Source organism: Saimiri boliviensis, chromosome 7 (genome assembly GCF_048565385.1).
Source record: "Saimiri boliviensis isolate mSaiBol1 chromosome 7, mSaiBol1.pri, whole genome shotgun sequence".
NCBI classification, from domain to species: Eukaryota; Metazoa; Chordata; class Mammalia; order Primates; family Cebidae; genus Saimiri; species Saimiri boliviensis.
This window is the reverse complement of record NC_133455.1, coordinates 10,483,748-10,500,986: the sequence shown is the minus strand read 5'-3', so window position 1 is coordinate 10,500,986 and position 17,239 is coordinate 10,483,748. Positions and strand designations below refer to the sequence as shown.

The window sequence follows — 17,239 nt, the reverse complement described above, 5'->3', positions numbered from 1 at the left end:
CTACAGGCGCATACCACCACGCCTAATTTTTGTATTTTTAGTAGAGAGGGGCCAGGCTGGACTCTAACTCCTGACCTCAAGTGATCCACTTGCCTCGGCCTCCCAAAGTGCTGAGATTACAGGTATGACCACCTCGCCTGGCCAACATGTTAATTTTAATAGTCAAGAAGCATTGAGCTCACATTCTGTTTTTATACATAACCCTATAGATAAGGCAATTACAGTCATGCATTGCTTAAAAGAACCAAGATACCTTCTGAGAAATGCATTACTAGGCAATTCCACTGTCGTGTGGACATCATAGGGTGTACTTACACACACCTAGAAGGTATAGCCTACTACACACCTGAGCTACCTGGTACAGCTACCTGTTCCAAGACTATAAACCTGTAGAACATGTTACTGTACTGAACACTGCAGGCAACTATAACACAATGCTGAGTATTTGTGTATCGAAGCATATTTAAACATGCAAAAGGTAAAGATACCATATTATAGTCTTATGGAACCACCTTCGTTTATGTGGTCCACTGTTGATTGAAACATCATTATGTGGCACCTGAGCGTATATGGTTAGGAAAGGAGGAGATGATCTTTTAAGTTTCTTTTCTTTTCTTTTCTTTTTTAATACAGAGTCTCGATCTGTCATCGAGGCTGGAGTGCAGTGACATAATCTCAGCTCACTGCAACCTCCACCTCCCAGGTTCTAGAGATTCTCCTGCCTCAGCCTCCCAGGTAGCTGGGATTACAGACATCCACCACCATGCCCAGCTAATTTTGTATTTTTAGTAGAGATGTGGTTTCATCATGTTGGCCAGGCAGGTCTCAAACTCCTGATCTCAGGTGATCCACCCACTCTAGCCTCCCAAAGTGCTGGGATTACTGGTATTAACCACTGCGCCCAGTCAATCTTTTTTTTTTTTAACTTAACCCAAAGAATAGTCATCTAGATGACGATCTTTTAAGTTTCTGTTCATTCATTCATTCATCTTAACACCACAGTGTTAGGGCATTCTCTATTTTAACTAGAATATAGTCTGGAGCTAAGCTTAAAGAAGAGGTCATAGCATAGCCCAGAGATTAACAGATAAGGTACCCAGATAATAGGCAACCAAAATAAATTCACGTGGTTAAGCCATTATTTTCTCTAATCTCCTCAGATGAAACCATACTCAGAATATACTACACTATACTCAACTGGGGACATCAAGCAATTTAATTAAATCGGCAATTTGGAAGATGAATGACCTCAACTCAAAAGTAACAATGCAAAAGAAGAGTAACAAATGGAAAAGAAAAAAATGGAGGATGTCAATACAAACCTTGCTACTTTCAGCATTCTTTTCAATCTCTAAATGTTTAATCTGTTTCTCAGCTGCCTCAAGCTGCTGTCTAAGTTTCTCAATTTCCGATTTACCTTCGGAACCGGCTTTCCGAAGTGCATCAAGATCCAAGAGCTTTTCTTCGGTAGCCTTGAGCTGTGATGTAAAATTATCAATAACCTTGGTTTGTTCATTGCATTTGGCTTGCAGTACCTCTAGCTCCTTTACCTTTATTTCAGCTTCCTGTAATTTGTTTAACGTCTCTTCCATTTCTACGAGATGCTGGTCTTCTGCTTTGTCCAGTTTCGACTTGATGGCTTCCAGGCTGTTCTCCTTTTCTTTAATGACTTTCATCAGTTTAGCCCTCAGGGCTTCCATCTCTTTAGCATGAGCAGACCGTTCAGATTCTTGTTGATTCTGCAAATTTTCTATTTCGTGTTGGTAATCTAGTCTTATTTTCTCTATTTGTGTTTTTAGCTCAGCAAATTCTGCCGTCTCTGTTCCAAGACCTTTGCTGAAAGATATCTTCAGTTCTTCCATCGCCTGCTGGTGGGATGCGATGGCAGTCTCCAGTTTGGACTTCCACAGGGCTATCACATCTGAGTTCTCTTTGTTGGCATGCTCGAGCTTGCTTTTCAATGACTCGTTCTCTTTGGAGAGCTTTTCCGTGGCAGTATACAGAGCCTTTATCTCCTTCTGATGAGTTTCTTCCCGTGCTCCAAAATGCTCCTTCAGTGAAGTTATTTCTCGCTGGTGGTCAGTACGAGAGACTTCTAACTTTTCTTGCAAAGAGCTTATCTCTTGTAAAAGGGAAAGTGACATATCCACATCCCCAGCAGGCTTATTGGACTCTAGCCTTCTTCGGAGCTCAGCTACTTCTTGTACTCTCAATGCTAGGTCTTTCTCCAGTTCCATTATACGCGACTTTTCTGAAACTGTAGCCACCTATTAACAGCAGTCCAAAGAAGAAAAGATCATTTAAATAACAAGTCACTGACAATTTCTTTTTTCTTTTTTTCCCCAAGATGGAGTTTCGCTCTTGTTGCCCAGGCTAGAGTACAATGGTGTAATCTTGGTTCACTGCAACCTCCGCCTCCCTGGTTCAGGCAATTCTCCTATCTCAGCCTCCCAAGTAGCTGGGATTACAAGCACATGCCACAACACCTGGCTAAATTTTGCATTTTTAATAGAGATAGGGTTTTACCATGTTGGTCAAGCTGGTCTTGAATTCCTGACCTCAGGTGATTCACCCGCCCTGGACTCCCAAAATGCTGGGATTACAGACATGAGCCACTGAGCCTGGTCTGACGATTTTCTGTAACACTGAAGATATTTAATAACTATCCCATTTCAGGCAGCAAACAATTATGAATGTTTACAGGTTAATACATATTTCTATTTGTGGTAATGGCTTAAGTCCAATTTGGTAGCTCCAATTCTGAAGAAGCTTAAATCAGAGAAATACCCATTAACTGGTAAGTTAAAAGAAACAGTTAAGTTTCAAAGTTCTCAGATATATCTGCCTCCTGAAAGACACCATTTCCTTATTTTGCCAGTTTGTTCTACCCCACTTCATCCAGGCTGCATAAATGCTTATCCATTTCATGGAAGTGATCTTACAGAACTGTGCCATCGGAACATTAACTGTTACTCACTCATGGCCACAGGGCACTTGAGATGTGGTTAACCTGAAGTGAGGTGTGGTTTAAGGGTAAAATATACATCAGATTTTGAAGACTTAGAAAAAAGGAACACAACATGTCTTGTGGGCCAAGCAGAGTGGCTCACGCCTGTAATCTCAGCACTCCAGGAGGCTGAGGCAGAAGGATCACTTGAGGCCAGGGGTTCAAGATCAGTCTGAACAACATAGCAAGACCCCATCTCTGCAAAAAATAAAAAATTAGTCAGGCATGGTAGTACCTGCCTGTGGTAACAGCAACTTGGGAAGCTAAGGCAGGAGGATCGCTTGAGTCCAGGAGATTGAGGCTATAGTGAGCTGTGATTGCACCACTGCACTCCAGCCTGGGAGACAGAGCAAACCCTGCCTCTTGGGGGGGAAAAAAAATTATATTTTAAAATGTTTAAAATATCTTGTTTATAATGTTTATATTGATTACATTAAATGATATTTTGGATATATCAGTTTACATAAAATATATCATTAAAACTAATTTCACTTGTGACTTACAAAAAAGTAATGTGAGTACCAGAAAATTATAAATTGTATATATGTGGCTTGCATTATACTTCCATTGGATAGCACTTGCATTAAAGGTCTAAAATTACCTGTCAAATGTTTCAATGTAGAATGAAAGCTTCAGTTGAAAAATGAATAATTAATGTACTATGTACTAATCTTTTTTTTTTTTTTTTTTGAGACAGAGTTTTGCTTTTTTCGCCCAGGTTGCAGTGTAATGGTGTGACCTCAGCTCACTGAAAGCTTTGCCTCCCAGGTTTAAGCGATTCTCCTGCCTCCTACCTCAGCCTTCCAAGTAGCTAGGATTACAGGTGCATACCACCATGCCTGGCTAATTTTTGTATTTTTAGTAGAGATGGGGTTTCACCATGTTGGTCAGGCTGGTGTCGAACCAGCCAGTGATCACAGCCAGTGACCTGCCTGCCTCGGCCTCCCAAAGTGCTGGGATTATAGGCGTGAGCCACCATGCCCAGCCTACTAATCATTTTATTAAAACACAAAGTAAGAATGATTACTTACCTGCAATAATACATAAGAATGTTACACAAATTCCCCTTTTTAGATTTTATAATTCTATCGGCATTTTGATGGAAACATCTTCCTCTAACCCCCTAACCCAGTGGTTCTCAGACATTAGTACGTACATGAATCACCCGGAATGGACGACTAAAGTACAAGTTTCTACCTATTCCCACATACTTTGATTCTATCTGAGCTCTGGGGTAGTACCCAAGAATTTTCTTCTTTTAAATAAATACCCCAGGGCTAGAAAAACACTTTCTTAACCTTGTCCCTTCATTGCTAGAAATTTATTTCCCTCTGCTACCTGCTATGCAATCCATTTAGCACATAGGATATGTGGAAAATAGCTTCCAGCATAAAAACTCAGACTAATCTAGGAAATGAAAGGAAACAAAATAATTTTAAAACAGCAGTGAGTCCAAACTTTCAAGGATCAAAACTCCTCTGACTGGCCAGGAGAGGTGGTACATGGCTATAATCCTAGTGCTTTGGGAGGTCAAGGCAGGAGGATCACTTGAGGCCAGTAGTTCAAGATCAGCCTGGGCAACATAGAAAGAACCTCATGTCTACAAAAAAATGTTTTTTTCTCTTTTTTTTCTTTAAATTTATTTTTATTTTTGTTTTTATTTTATTTATACAAAATAATGTTTAAAAATTCCTCTGAATTTAAGACTCCTCTCCCATACTGCCTTTCTTTGAGACAGAAAATAACAGATATGCTTCTTTCATTTCCTCTGCCCACCTACAGGCTGTGACACCAATAAAGATTACAATGTTCACAAGAGAAGAGGAAAAGCAAGCACTGGGGGTCTCCAAAACTGCACAATCAAAGCAAATAAAATTAAATATTACAGAGCTGATTATAACTGTTGTGCTTCATAGTTATAGACTCCTCAGGTTAAAAGATGTTAATTCATTTACAGCTGATTTTCTGGGGAGGGAAGAGTCCAAGAGTTTGTTACCTCAAAATGACATACAAAACATTAATAAACCTATCAGGATCTGATAGAATTTGCTAAAAAATACAAAACATTAACAAACCTCATTGCTACAAGGTCTATAGCATAAATACATTAAACCCAATAGGGCAATGATTCTTAGTTACAACAAAACAGGTACAGAAAAATGCCAAGTAAAAATAATAAATAATAATGTGATTTTACGTTCCATGGCATTTTCCTATAAAGTATAGCAATTTATTTTTCATTTCCCAAAATCTGCCCTCATTCAAAACTCTGTGTATGTCTGCTTCTCCCACTAGTTCAAGACCATAAATTAAGTCAGAAATCATTTTTATTCTTGCTCACATCTCTACAGCACCAAGCACACTCTTTGGAAACTGGATTTATCGGCTAAACAGAATTCTAAAGTGCTTCCTAAAAAGTAACATAGGTGATATAAAACTTACACGGGTACTTGGTTATTTTAACACTTGGAAAACCAAGAGTGAGGATCCACAGAAGATATACTTTCGTTACGGAAAGATATAAAAAGATATAAGCTTTTTTTTTTTTTTTTTGAGAAGAGTCTCGCTTTGTCACCCAGGCTGGAGTGCAGTGGCAGGATCTCAGCTCATTGCAACCTCTGTCCTGCTGGTTGAAGCGATTCTCTTGTCTCTGCCTCCTGAGTAGCTGTGATTACAGACATGTGCCACCATGCCTGGCTAATTTTTGTATTTTTAGTAGAGACGCGGTTTCTCCATGGTGGCCAAGTTGGTCACAAACTCCTGACCTCAGGATCCGCCTGCCTGAGCCTCCCAAAGCCAAAGTGCCCGGATTACAGGCTTGTGCCACTGTGCCCAGCCGATATAAGCTTTACACTGAAATGCTTAAATAAATCATGGTGTAAATGAATGCCTTCTTATCTAGAGCGGGGGAAAAAAAACATCAAAATTGTTTGCCGATGAAACTAAGACAAGGGAGAGGAGTTTACCTGTTTAAAAAAATTTTATTACTTCAACAGCCATCACACTAAAGGAACTCAATCTCATTAGTCCATTGTATTTCCCAGATCAATTATTTGGCTCTAAGTTAGTAAGAAACAGCACCAAATTACCACATTAAATTTTTTTTTTTTTTTAGTTTCATTCTTGTTGCCCAGACTGGAGTACAATGGCGCAATCTCGGCTCACTGTAACCTCTGCCTCCTGGGTTCAAGCCTCCCGAGTAGCTGGGATTACAGGTGTGTGCCACCACACCTGGCTAATTTTCGTATTTTTCGTAGAGACGGTGTTTCACCATCTTAGTCAGGTTGATCTCCAACTCCTGACCTCATGATTGGCCTGTCTCGGCCTCCCAAAGTGCTGGGATTACAGGTGTGAGCCGCACTGCGCCCGGCCTCATTTTTTTTTTTTTAAAACAGGGTCTTGCTCTGTCACCCAGGCTGCAGTTCAGAGACAAAACATGGCTCCCTGCAGCCCCGACCTCCTGAGCTCAAGAGATCCTCCCACCTCAGCCTCCTGTGTAGCCACCACACCCAGCTAATTTTTTTTAATTTTTTGTAGAGGCAGGGTGTCACATCATCTTACCCAGACTGGTTTTGAACTATTGGACTCAGGCGATCCTCCTGTCTCAGCCTCCCAAAGTGCTGGGATTACAGGCATGAGACACCATGCCTGGCCCACTTTTTTTTGTTGTTGTTGTTTTCTTGCCAAATACACAGGAGAAATCTTTAGTTCAGGGGCCAACAGAACATGTTCCTTCTTCTTAAGAAATAAAAACGTATGATTTAGAAAAGAAAAATTATCTAGATTTTTAGATTAGTCAGTGAATTCCCAACATGAGAAATTTCTACAAACACTAACAATTTTTTTTAAAATGAGGATAGCAAATTTGATTAGAGACAGAGTAATTTTTTAAATTCTGAAGTTAAGGATCTGGGCAATTTAGTCACTGACAGACAAATTCATTATTTAAAAGGGAATGTGAATATATATTTTATATGTAACTGACTATTTCTTAATCTTTAAACACAAAACAACTTCCATAATAGACAGCCTCCATCTTGTGGTCTTTAAGAGCACCGCTCTGAGGCCAAAGGGCCTAGATGCAAATCCTGCCTCCACTATTACTATTTGCTGTTTTATCTTAGGCAAGTTACTTAACTTTGCTGTGCCTCAGTTTTCTTGTCTGTAAAATGGGGACACTAATACTCCCTATCTCCTAGGGTTGTGTTGAAACTGAATACTTGTAAAGACACAACAATGTCTGGCATGAAGTTCGCACTATATAGGTGCTTTAATATATCAATAAACTAAAATATGACTAATGTCCTGGCTCCAAGGGCCAAGCACAATGAGCTGGGGGCAGGAAGAAGCCATTCTGTTCCCAACATACATTTCCCTCCTGACAACTGAGATTTTTTTTTTGTTTTTTGCTATTTTTTTTTTGAGATGGAGTCTCACTCTGTCGCCCAGGCTGGAGCACAGTGGAGTAATCTCAGCTCACTGCAACCTCCGCTTCCCAGGTTCAAGCGATCCTCCTGCCTCAGCCTCCCATGTAGCTGAGATTACAAGCACATACCACCAGGCCCAGCTAATTTTTGTATTTTCAGTAGAGACAGGGTTTTACCACATTGGCCAGGCTGGTCTCAAACTCCTGACCTCAAGTGATCCACCTGCCTCAGCCTCCCAAAGTGCTGGGATTAGAGGCATGAGCCACTGCATCTGGCATTCACTGAGGTTTCAATCCCCTGAGTGACAGAAAGCAGGAAGATGCAGAGATCAGCCTTCCAAAATAAAAAGGTAACTGGGGTGAAAGTCCTTAACTCTCATTAAACAGAGCCCATGTTTCCATTTCCTTCTCCCATGAGACCAGGGCAGAAGGCAGGAAAAGAGCTAAAGTAAAACAACAGTAACAAAAAATTATTTAGAAAGCCTAATAACTAGACATATGAGAACAAGAGGACAATTGACTGCTTGTGGCCAGCTGGAGAAATGTGTTTCATGGTATTAATATAAACAACTTTAAATACAGTTACACCCGTTTGTTTATTCAGTTGTAAAGTTTCTGATCTTGATTTGGTTGGGTTACCAAAGGAACCAGTCTTTACTTTTGACAAAAGACTAAATATAAAACACCTGTTCCTACTCATCAGTCTCATCTCACGAACACCTGAACAGTAACAAGACCAAACTCAGGTTGAACCACTGGGTCAAGGCTCAGGCCAGTATAAAGCATGTCACCTGAGGCGTCCACCATTCACATGCATGGGTCTGCTTCATTAAATAGTGAAAAGCATTACCCTAGTGTCTTCTAACTCCCTCTGGAGTTTGTCAGCTTTGGTCTTTTCAAAGAGCAGGCTCTGTTCAAGCTCCTTAATGCGGGCATGCTCCAGTTTGGTCTGCGTCTGTTAGTAAAAAGGAAGAGGAAGAGAACACAACAGTGCCACCATGACATGCCAGCACGAGAGGAGAGAGAGCGGCATGCAGGCTGAGCCACCAGTACCTTCTGCCAAAGGATGAACAAAAGGGGAATGGAGAAGGGAAGAGGTGGAGGTGAGATGAGGTGGGCAGTGAGGATGAATACCATGGACAAAGGATGCTGGTGGGCAGGGGGCATGGGCTAGTCTGTTCAGAAAGAAAAAATGGAAACACATGAGGCCAGATGAAGTGTCAGAGGCATGCAGCCAAATATAAGTAATATTGATAAGTGAAGTTTATCAGCACCAATTAGAATAGTTAATATCCCTCCCTCTAAACTATCATTTTCCCTCTACCCCACAAAGGCTACTTGACATTAATGTGTATGTAACTGACTCAATAACTTTAAAAGGTATATTGACCCTCAGAATGATCATCACCATCACTATCATCTAAATATGGCAAAGATAATGTCATAAATTTTAAAAGTGTTCAACAGGTCCTTAGAGCAGATCCGTGCACCCTAGCATATAATCTGATGTAAATAAAGGTCAGATAGTAACCCCAAAAGAAGGAATCTGGAAACTAGAGCTAAGGAAATCACGCTAGCAGCCTCTGCAGAAATGGGTGAAAAGGGTCTGAGTTAGATCCTCAGCAACATTCCTGTTATGACGGGGAAAGCGCCATGGAAGCTCTAGTTTCCTTCCAGCAGTGGATTTCCCAAAGGCTACTTGGCTCCAGGGAGGGAAAAAAAGGAACCATAATTACAAAGAGAAAATTTGGTAATAATTATCCTCTATCATATCCATCTCTGAAGCAGGCCAGTTAAGAGGCTCAGGGCAGAAGGAAAGTTTAGCTCAAATTGGTAAGGGGTTTATTATTTTTACCTTAAGATGAAGTTTTTATTACTCACACGTAAAATGGCAACTCAACCCAAAGGCATGAGTTTGAACTCATGCAAAAACAGCTGGTGAGTTAGTAATGTGATTTACAACCTCTGTTAACTCAGATATTCTGCTCTCCCCACTATCAGGCACTTGGATGTAGCCTGATGGGGAACACAGAGGATAATCTCCAACAGGTTTAAGTGCAGCAGAAATCTTAATCAATTTGAAATAATCTGGGTCCAAATATCTCTCTTCCCACCCCCATCTCTCCTACACAAGAGGTTCCCCATTATCAGAATAAGCCACTGACGAGGTCCCCACCCACAGGGCTGCTCTCAGCAGCTGTCATTTACTTGCAGTAATTTAAATAATTTGTGGTTCTAACTGACGTATCAATCTGGACAATTAACAGGCAATGAAAAAATGACAACAGACTCTAAACAAAGTGACACAAAGTGGTGCAGAGCTTCAGTAGAGGGAGGAATGTTAAAGTGAAGGTTACAAACATCTTCACTCATTCCAGTGGGACTCAGGGACCTCAATGCATTCAAGAGGTCACTTTGCTTGTAAATCAGGTATCGATGGACCATCATGGGATATTTAAAAGGTGAACAAAAATTTGTTTTTTCAATTCATCACCTGCTTCAACTCTGTATACTCCACAAAATAATGGAATATAATTCAAGCCCTAACTGTCTGGATAGTCCCCTTGGTCCGTATGTGCCTTGGATGGACACTGTTTCGTTTCCCTGCTTTTATAAGAACCTAATCTTGATCTTCATAATTGAGGTCACAGCCTCAAGAACTGAAATCCAAAACTACAGTAGTTGGAAAAAGAAAAGGCACTAGAACCTTTCTTCTCTTGACACTGTTAAGTGTCCTCTGGGTAAAAGGTCACTATTTCCAGATAAAAAGCAAATATACATTTAATGTGATCTCCTCCCCATTCAGAGATCTTCCAGATGAGCGTGGCCAACACCTCCTTACTGATTGATGGGTCTATATACACATTATCTAGGGTTCTACAGTGCTTCAACCTCCCTAGTAGCTGGGATTACAGGTCAGCACTACCACACCCAGCTAATTTTTATATTTTAAGAGGCAGGGTTTCACCATGTTGGCCAGGATGGTACTGAACTCCTGACCTTAGGTGGTCAGTCAGCAACGAGGGAACTAGTGATCCACTTCCATGTCGCAGCACACAGTAAAAATGTGACACTGAACAGGACAACCCTCCTTGTAAAAATCATTCCTTTCTTTGAATAAGACACAGAGTATCCCAGGAGGAAAGTCCTGGGACAGGGGATTGAGAAGGAAAGCAAAGGCTTTGTGAGAAGCGCACAAGAGAGGCAGGGGGAAATCCCATGCAGACTGACACCGAGGGCAGCAGGAGCCTGTTTTGGAAGGAAAGAAGAGACCCAGATCACTGAAGTAGCTTCACAAAAAGGAACCCTTTAGAACAAAGACCTTTCAGAAAGCTCAGGTTTTTTTGTTTGTTTGATTTTTGTGTTTTTTTTTTGAGATGAAGGTTTGCTCTTGTTGCCCAGGCTGGTATGCAGTGACGTGATCTCTGCTCACTGCAACCTCCGCCTCTTGGATTCAAGAGATTTTCCGGCTTCAGCCTCCCTAGTAGCTGGGATTCCAGGTGTGCACCACCACGCCTGGCTAATTTTTATATTTTTAGTAGAGATGGGGTTTTACCATGTTGGCCAGGCTGGTCTCAAACTCCTGACCTTAGGTGATCTGCCAGCCTCAGCCTCTCAAAGTGCTGGGATTATAGGTATAAGACACAGCGCCCGGCCAAAAGTTTAGTCTTGAGTTGTTTATTTCAGCTGCCAGGAGGTGGTAGGAAGTAATGTCATTCTTTAAATTCCTTCTTATGTGGCAGTAAATCAAAGCAAAACATTTCCAGGTTCTTTACAACCAGCAGCACAGCTGGCAGGGTACACCAGGAAGCAATGCTCTGGAGACAACATGGCAAGGACTTGCACTGGGTGTATGGACTTAGAGGAAGAAAAGAAAAATATCTGCATACCTAGTAATGCTACAGCTAGAAAACTCTCACTTCAGTAATAACAATTTAAAACATACTGTGTCTTCACTGACAAATGCTTGCCTCTAGGTTCACAACTAAGGAAAATACTGTAGAAACAAAAGGAAGTTTGAATGTCTCATCAGCTGCACTGGCAGGCACTGGTCAGTGGCGGGGGGCACACTGAAAAGGCAGCCAGTCAGCTCCGGGACAGCCACCAGCCTCACAATCCCCTTTCTTCTCATGGGAAGCAAAATTAGACACCTTGGAAACTTCCCCAGAATTCCCACGACTTTACATCTAGAATGTTTTTTTTTTTTTTTTTTTTTTTTTTTTTTTTTTTGAGACGGAGTTTCGCTCTTGTTACCCAGGCTGGAGTGCAATGGCGCGATCTCGGCTCACCGCAACCTCCGCCTCCTGGGCTCAGGCAATTCTCCTGCCTCAGCCTCCTGAGTAGCTGGAATTACAGGCACGTGCCACCATGCCCAGCTAATTTTTTGTATCTTTAGTAGAGACGGCGTTTCACCATGTTGACCAGGATGGTCTCGATCTCTTGACCTCGTGATCCACCCGCCTCAGCCTCCCAAAGTGCTGGGATTACAGGCTTGAGCCACCGCGCCCGGCTAAAGGAAAGTTTTTTTTTTTTTTTTTTGAGATGGAGTTTTCGCTCTTGTTACCCAGGCTGGAGTGCAATGGCGCGATCTCGGCTCACTGCAACCTCTGCCTCCTGGGTTCAGGCAATTCTCCTGCCTCAGCCTCCTGAGTAGCTGGGATTACAGGCACACGCCACCATGCCCAGCTAATTTTTTGTATTTTTAGTAGAGACGGGGTTTCACCATGTTGACCAGGATGGTCTCGATCCCTTGACCTTGTGATCCACCCGCCTCGGCCTCCCAAAGTGCTGGGATTACAGGCTTGAGCCGCCGCGCCCGGCAACATCTAGAATGTTTTATGCTCCAGTCAGGTATCATCTTTTTTGGAATAGTGCCACTAAAATTAGAACACATTACGAATTAGGTGAAGGAGGCCAGGTCTCCAGACAAAAAGTTCTTATCCCCCTTTTCTGGCAAAATTACTTATAAAACAAACATTGGCCTATTCATTAAACACATGAATTTGTGGAGCTTAGTCATTACATACAATTTCTTCAGGATATAAACATAACTGCTTTGAAAGCCACATGCACAGAAATATTAAGGTCAATGTCCCAAGGTCAGATTACGGAGTTAGTGTTTAAGTATTATCAATAAGCATTTTAATCTGTGATCAATCTTTGTTAACAAGGGAAATATCCACACAGTTAAGTGCCCTCTTACATTCTCAGGATCTTCAGAAATCTGGCTCTTTTGCTATCAGCAAAAAAATAAAATAAATTAAACAACAACAAAAAAGAGATTCCACTAAAGTTTCAATATGTGTTAGGGTTTCGAGATAATTTGATTAATTTCAAGTAAGTTTATCAGACAGACTATACAAGCCTAGAGCTAATGTAAATTATTTTAACTGGACCCTCTCCAAGATACCATAGGCTATATTTTATATGAATTAGATGATGATATGAAACTTCTAATGAGACTTTGGGGTGTTTTTAAATGGATGAGAACAACACAAAAGTCGACTAAAGAAATGTGGCTGTATATGAAATGAGTGAAGAAGATATCTATTAAACTGTTAATGAACCGTTAAATTCTGGGCCCCATACAACTAGAACCCAGAAAATGTTCCCCTTGCTCTTGGTTAACTGTAAAGATACATTTATTTCCACAGAAATCAGAGTTGCTGTTTGGAAGTGCCTCTCAAATTTAAGCATGGTGTGAGCAGCCAATAGACTCTAAAATTGTAGTAAAACTGAGTATTTGGGAAATGCACAGTTAAGTGCAATTTTTATTAAAATATTGTAGACTAAAGAACCACAAATCTGGAAAATTTGAAAAACTGAATGATTTACATTTGTCATATATCTAGCAATGGCTTAAAACCATCAAAATCATTTAATTCTAGTGTCTAATTTAAAAACTAATATGAATAAATTGTTAAGAAGGGATGAAAAACCTGACACTAAAGGAAAATCCATGAATTCTACAAATGTCATGGAAGTAAAAGAAGCTGAAATATAAAGTGTTCTTAGTTTTTGCTCTGCTAATTACTTTTTTAAAATCACCAATTAGAATATATAATTCATTCCTTTTATAGGTTTATAAAAGGATTTAGCTTGCAACTGAAAAAGCAAAGCTGAGATAAAGCAAACAGCTTTGTTACGAACTATTGTTTTTCTTTTTGAGACGAAGTCTGCTCTGTCCCCTAGGCTGGAGTTCAGTGGCGTGATCTCAGCTCACTGCAACCTCCACCTCCCGGGTTCAAGCAATTCTTCTGCCTCCACCTCCCGAGTAGCTGGGATTACAGGCACCCGCCATCATGCCCGGCTAATTTTATATTTTTAGTAGAGTCAGGTTCTCACCATGTTAGGCTGGTTTTGAACTCCCGACCTCAGGTGATCCACCCACCTTGGCCTCCCAAAGTGCTGAGATTACAAGCGTGAGTGAGCCACTGTACCTGGCCTGTTATGGACTACTATGACAAATTTAAAATGCCTTTTCTAATCATCAGAGGAACATAAGTAAGTTTCACTTCAGGACTGCTTTAAGTTAAGGACACACTGCCAGATTTATGACGATGAAATTCAGTTCATGGTTTTGAATTTTGAAGCATGAGAAAAGAGTAGTGCAAGTTTCACTCTGCCATAGGAAGTGGGACACACAATCACAGGCTCAAGGACCAGCACTGTTACCACAAAGCCACCCTCCAGAATCCAACATGGCCAGAGAGGCCAGGGTTTCCCCTGCCACTTCCTCAGCTGACTGTTCTGGCCACTCATTTCAGTTGGCACATTATTTCACCCATGTTTCTGAATATTGATACCCATAAAAGTTTTAAGAGAGCTGGAGGGATTTTACCTCAAGATCACCTTTGGTAATTGATTCTTCTTCAACCCGAAACTGAAGGTCCTCAACCTTCCTGTGGAATAAAACCCAAACAAAACACTTAAGAAAGTAACACTCTTCCTTAAAAAAAAAATAAAAATAAAAATAAAATAAAAATCACGTTGGGTATGGTAGCTCACTCCTCTAATCCCAGCAATTTGGGAGGCAGAGGTAGAAGGATCGTTTGAGGCCAGGAGTTCAAGACCTGCCTGGGCAACATAGTGAGACCCAATCCTTGTATTAAAAAAATAAAATCTATAATCACTACTCTGGTGAATTCAAGCAGACAGCAGCAAGAAATGCCTTAGAGACATAGCAAGTTTAAAAATGCTATGTACCGGCCGGGCGCGGTGGCTCAAGCCTGTAATCCCAGCACTTTGGGAGGCCGAGGCGGGTGGATCACAAGGTCAAGAGATCGAGACCATCCTGGTCAACATAGTGAAACCCCGTCCCTACTAAAAATACAAAAAATTAGCTGGGCATGGTGATGCGTGCCTGTAATCCCAGCTACTCAGGAGGCTGAGGCAGGAGACTTGCCTGAACCCAGGAGGCGGAGTTTGCGGTGAGCCGAGATCGCGCCATTGCACTCCAGCCTGGGTAACAAGAGTGAAACTCCGTCTCAAAAAAAAAAAAAAAAAAAAATGCTATGTACCTTGGGAGGCCAAGGTGGGAGAACTGCTTAAGACCAGGAGTTTGAGAGCAGCCTAAGCAACATGACAAAACCCCATCTCTACCAAAATATAACAAAATTAGCCAGGTGTGGTAGCGTGTACCTGTGATCTCGACTACTTGGGAAACTGAGGTGGGAAGATCTCTTGAGCCCCAGCAGTCAAGGCTGCAGTGAGATATGATTGTATCACTGCAGTTCAGGCTGGGAAACTGAGTGAGACCTTGTCTCAAAAAAAGAAAAAAAAAACTGTAATTCCAGCACTTTGAGAAGCTAAGATGGGCAGACTGCCTGAGCTCAGTTTGAGACCAGCCTCGGCAATATGGCAAAACCCCATCTCTACAAAAATATAGATTAGCCAGGCATGATGGCATGTGCCTGTAGTCCTAGCTATTTGAGAGGTTGGGGTAGGAAAATCACTTGAGTCAGGGACGTCAAGGCTGCAGTGAGCCATGATCACACCACTCCACTTCAGCCTGACTGACAGAGTGAGACCCTGTCTCAAAAGATAATTTTTTTTTTTTTTTGGATGGAATCTCGCTCTGTCACCCAGGCTGGAGTGCAGTGGCATAATTTCAGCTCACTGCAACCTCTGCCTCCTGAGTTCAAGTGATTCTTCTGCCTCAGCCTCCCAAGTAGCTGGGATTACAGGCATGTACCACCAGGCCTAGCCACTTTTCATATTTTTAGTAGAGACGAGGTTTTACCATGTTGGCCAGGTTGGTCTCGAACTTCTGACCTCAAGTGATTCACCCGCTTCGGCCTCCCAAAGTGCTGGGATTACAGGCATGAGCCACCGCAGCCAGCCATAAATTTTTTGACAAAAGAATAGAAGCAAATGGAACTGGTACCATGGAATTCAGAAGGGCCTAGAAGGTCTATCACCGTCTCCTGTTTACTTGTAGCCATTTTTCAAATATGAAGAGAATTTCCTAAGCATAGTGTTTCTCTCTCCAGTGAGAAAGTAAGTGATGGCAGTGTACCCTCACTGTGACCCCTGACTACAACATTGCTTATAACTGGCATAAGCACACAGCAATATTAAATCATTACTGAATTAAGTCACTGTTTTCAGAAATGACAGAAGATGGCATTAAATCCAACAGAGACAAATGTCCCACAACCCAGGGATGTTCAAATGATTTCCATGCAGACATTTTTTACAGAGACTATGTCTGTTCATGGGCTTAAGAAAGTTCCTTTGTTTCTGAGACAGGGTCTTACTATGATTGCCCAGCTGAAGTACAGTGGTGCAATCTTGGCTCACTATAGCCTTGATCTCCTGGGCTCAGGTGATTCTCCCACCTCAGCCTCCTGAGTAGCTGGGACTATAGGCATGTGCCACCAGGTCTGGCTAATTTTTCTTTTTCTTTTTAGTAGAGACAGGGTTTTGCCATGTTGCCCAGGCTGTTCTTAAACTCCTGGACTCAAAGCAATCCGCCTGCCTCAGCCTCCCAAAGGACTGGGACTACAGGTGTGAATCGCCACACTCAGACTGAAAGTTCCCTTTATAAGAACCAAAGTCTCTGTCTCACACCATTTAACATTTTATTTCATATGGACCCCTGTAATTCTCTAATTGTTTCACAAGTGAGAATTCTGTTTTCCTAATAAGGTACTGAATTTCTCAAGTACAGGAACCTTATGTCACTCACCAGACATAATACATTTCATAAACACAAGGTACCTTGAACCCAGAAAACCAGTAAATCAGTTCCAGGTGAAAACTGGTGGGGAATAACGACCACAATTCTGGTAACAGCTACCCTCAAGAGGATGTTTGGAATGCATCACGGCTCATGAAATATGTTACGTTAATCAGGTCTTGTCTTTTTTTTTTTTTTTTTAAGACAGAGTCTCGCTGTCACACAGTCTGGAGTGCAGTGGCGTGATCTTGGCTCACTGCAACCTCTGCCTCCTGGGTTCAAGTGATTCTCCTGCCTCAGCCTCCTGAGCAGATGGGATTACAGGTGCCTGCCACCACATCTGGCTAATTTTTTATTTTCTTTTCTCTTTTAGTAGAGATTGGGTTTCACCATCTTGGCCAGGCTGGTCCCGAACTACTGACCTCATGATCCACCTGCCTTAGCCTCCCAAAGTGCTGGGATTACAGGCTTGGAGTCACCATGCCCAGACAATCAAGCCATGTCTAAATAATTCCAAACTTATTTTAAAAAGTTGAATCAAAGCAGACCCTCTTCACACAGTATGGCAGAGTTCAATTTCTGCTGGATACATAGTCATTCCTTTGGTTCTAAGGGTTGATAGTTA

The 17,239-nt window shown here is 41.7% G+C and overlaps 1 protein-coding gene across 9 annotated transcripts in view; it reads right to left on the bottom strand.

Annotated features, from left to right (window-relative positions):
* The window catches only part of CLIP1 (CAP-Gly domain containing linker protein 1), a 149,700-nt gene that overhangs the window by 66,471 nt on the left and 65,990 nt on the right, over window positions 1-17,239 (bottom strand). For 6 of the 9 annotated variants that reach the window (XM_039471897.2, XM_074402117.1, XM_074402116.1 and 3 more), the window contains 4 exons: window positions 14,275-14,335; window positions 12,637-12,669; window positions 8,284-8,388; window positions 1,323-2,267 (listed from right to left, as the gene is read on the bottom strand). In XM_039471897.2, coding sequence (XP_039327831.2) covers window positions 1,323-2,267; window positions 8,284-8,388; window positions 12,637-12,669; window positions 14,275-14,335 — 1,144 coding nt within the window. The remainder of the gene's footprint in view (window positions 1-1,322; window positions 2,268-8,283; window positions 8,389-12,636; window positions 12,670-14,274; window positions 14,336-17,239) is intronic. The other 3 variants (XM_039471902.2, XM_039471903.2, XM_039471899.2) reach the window with 2 other exon arrangements.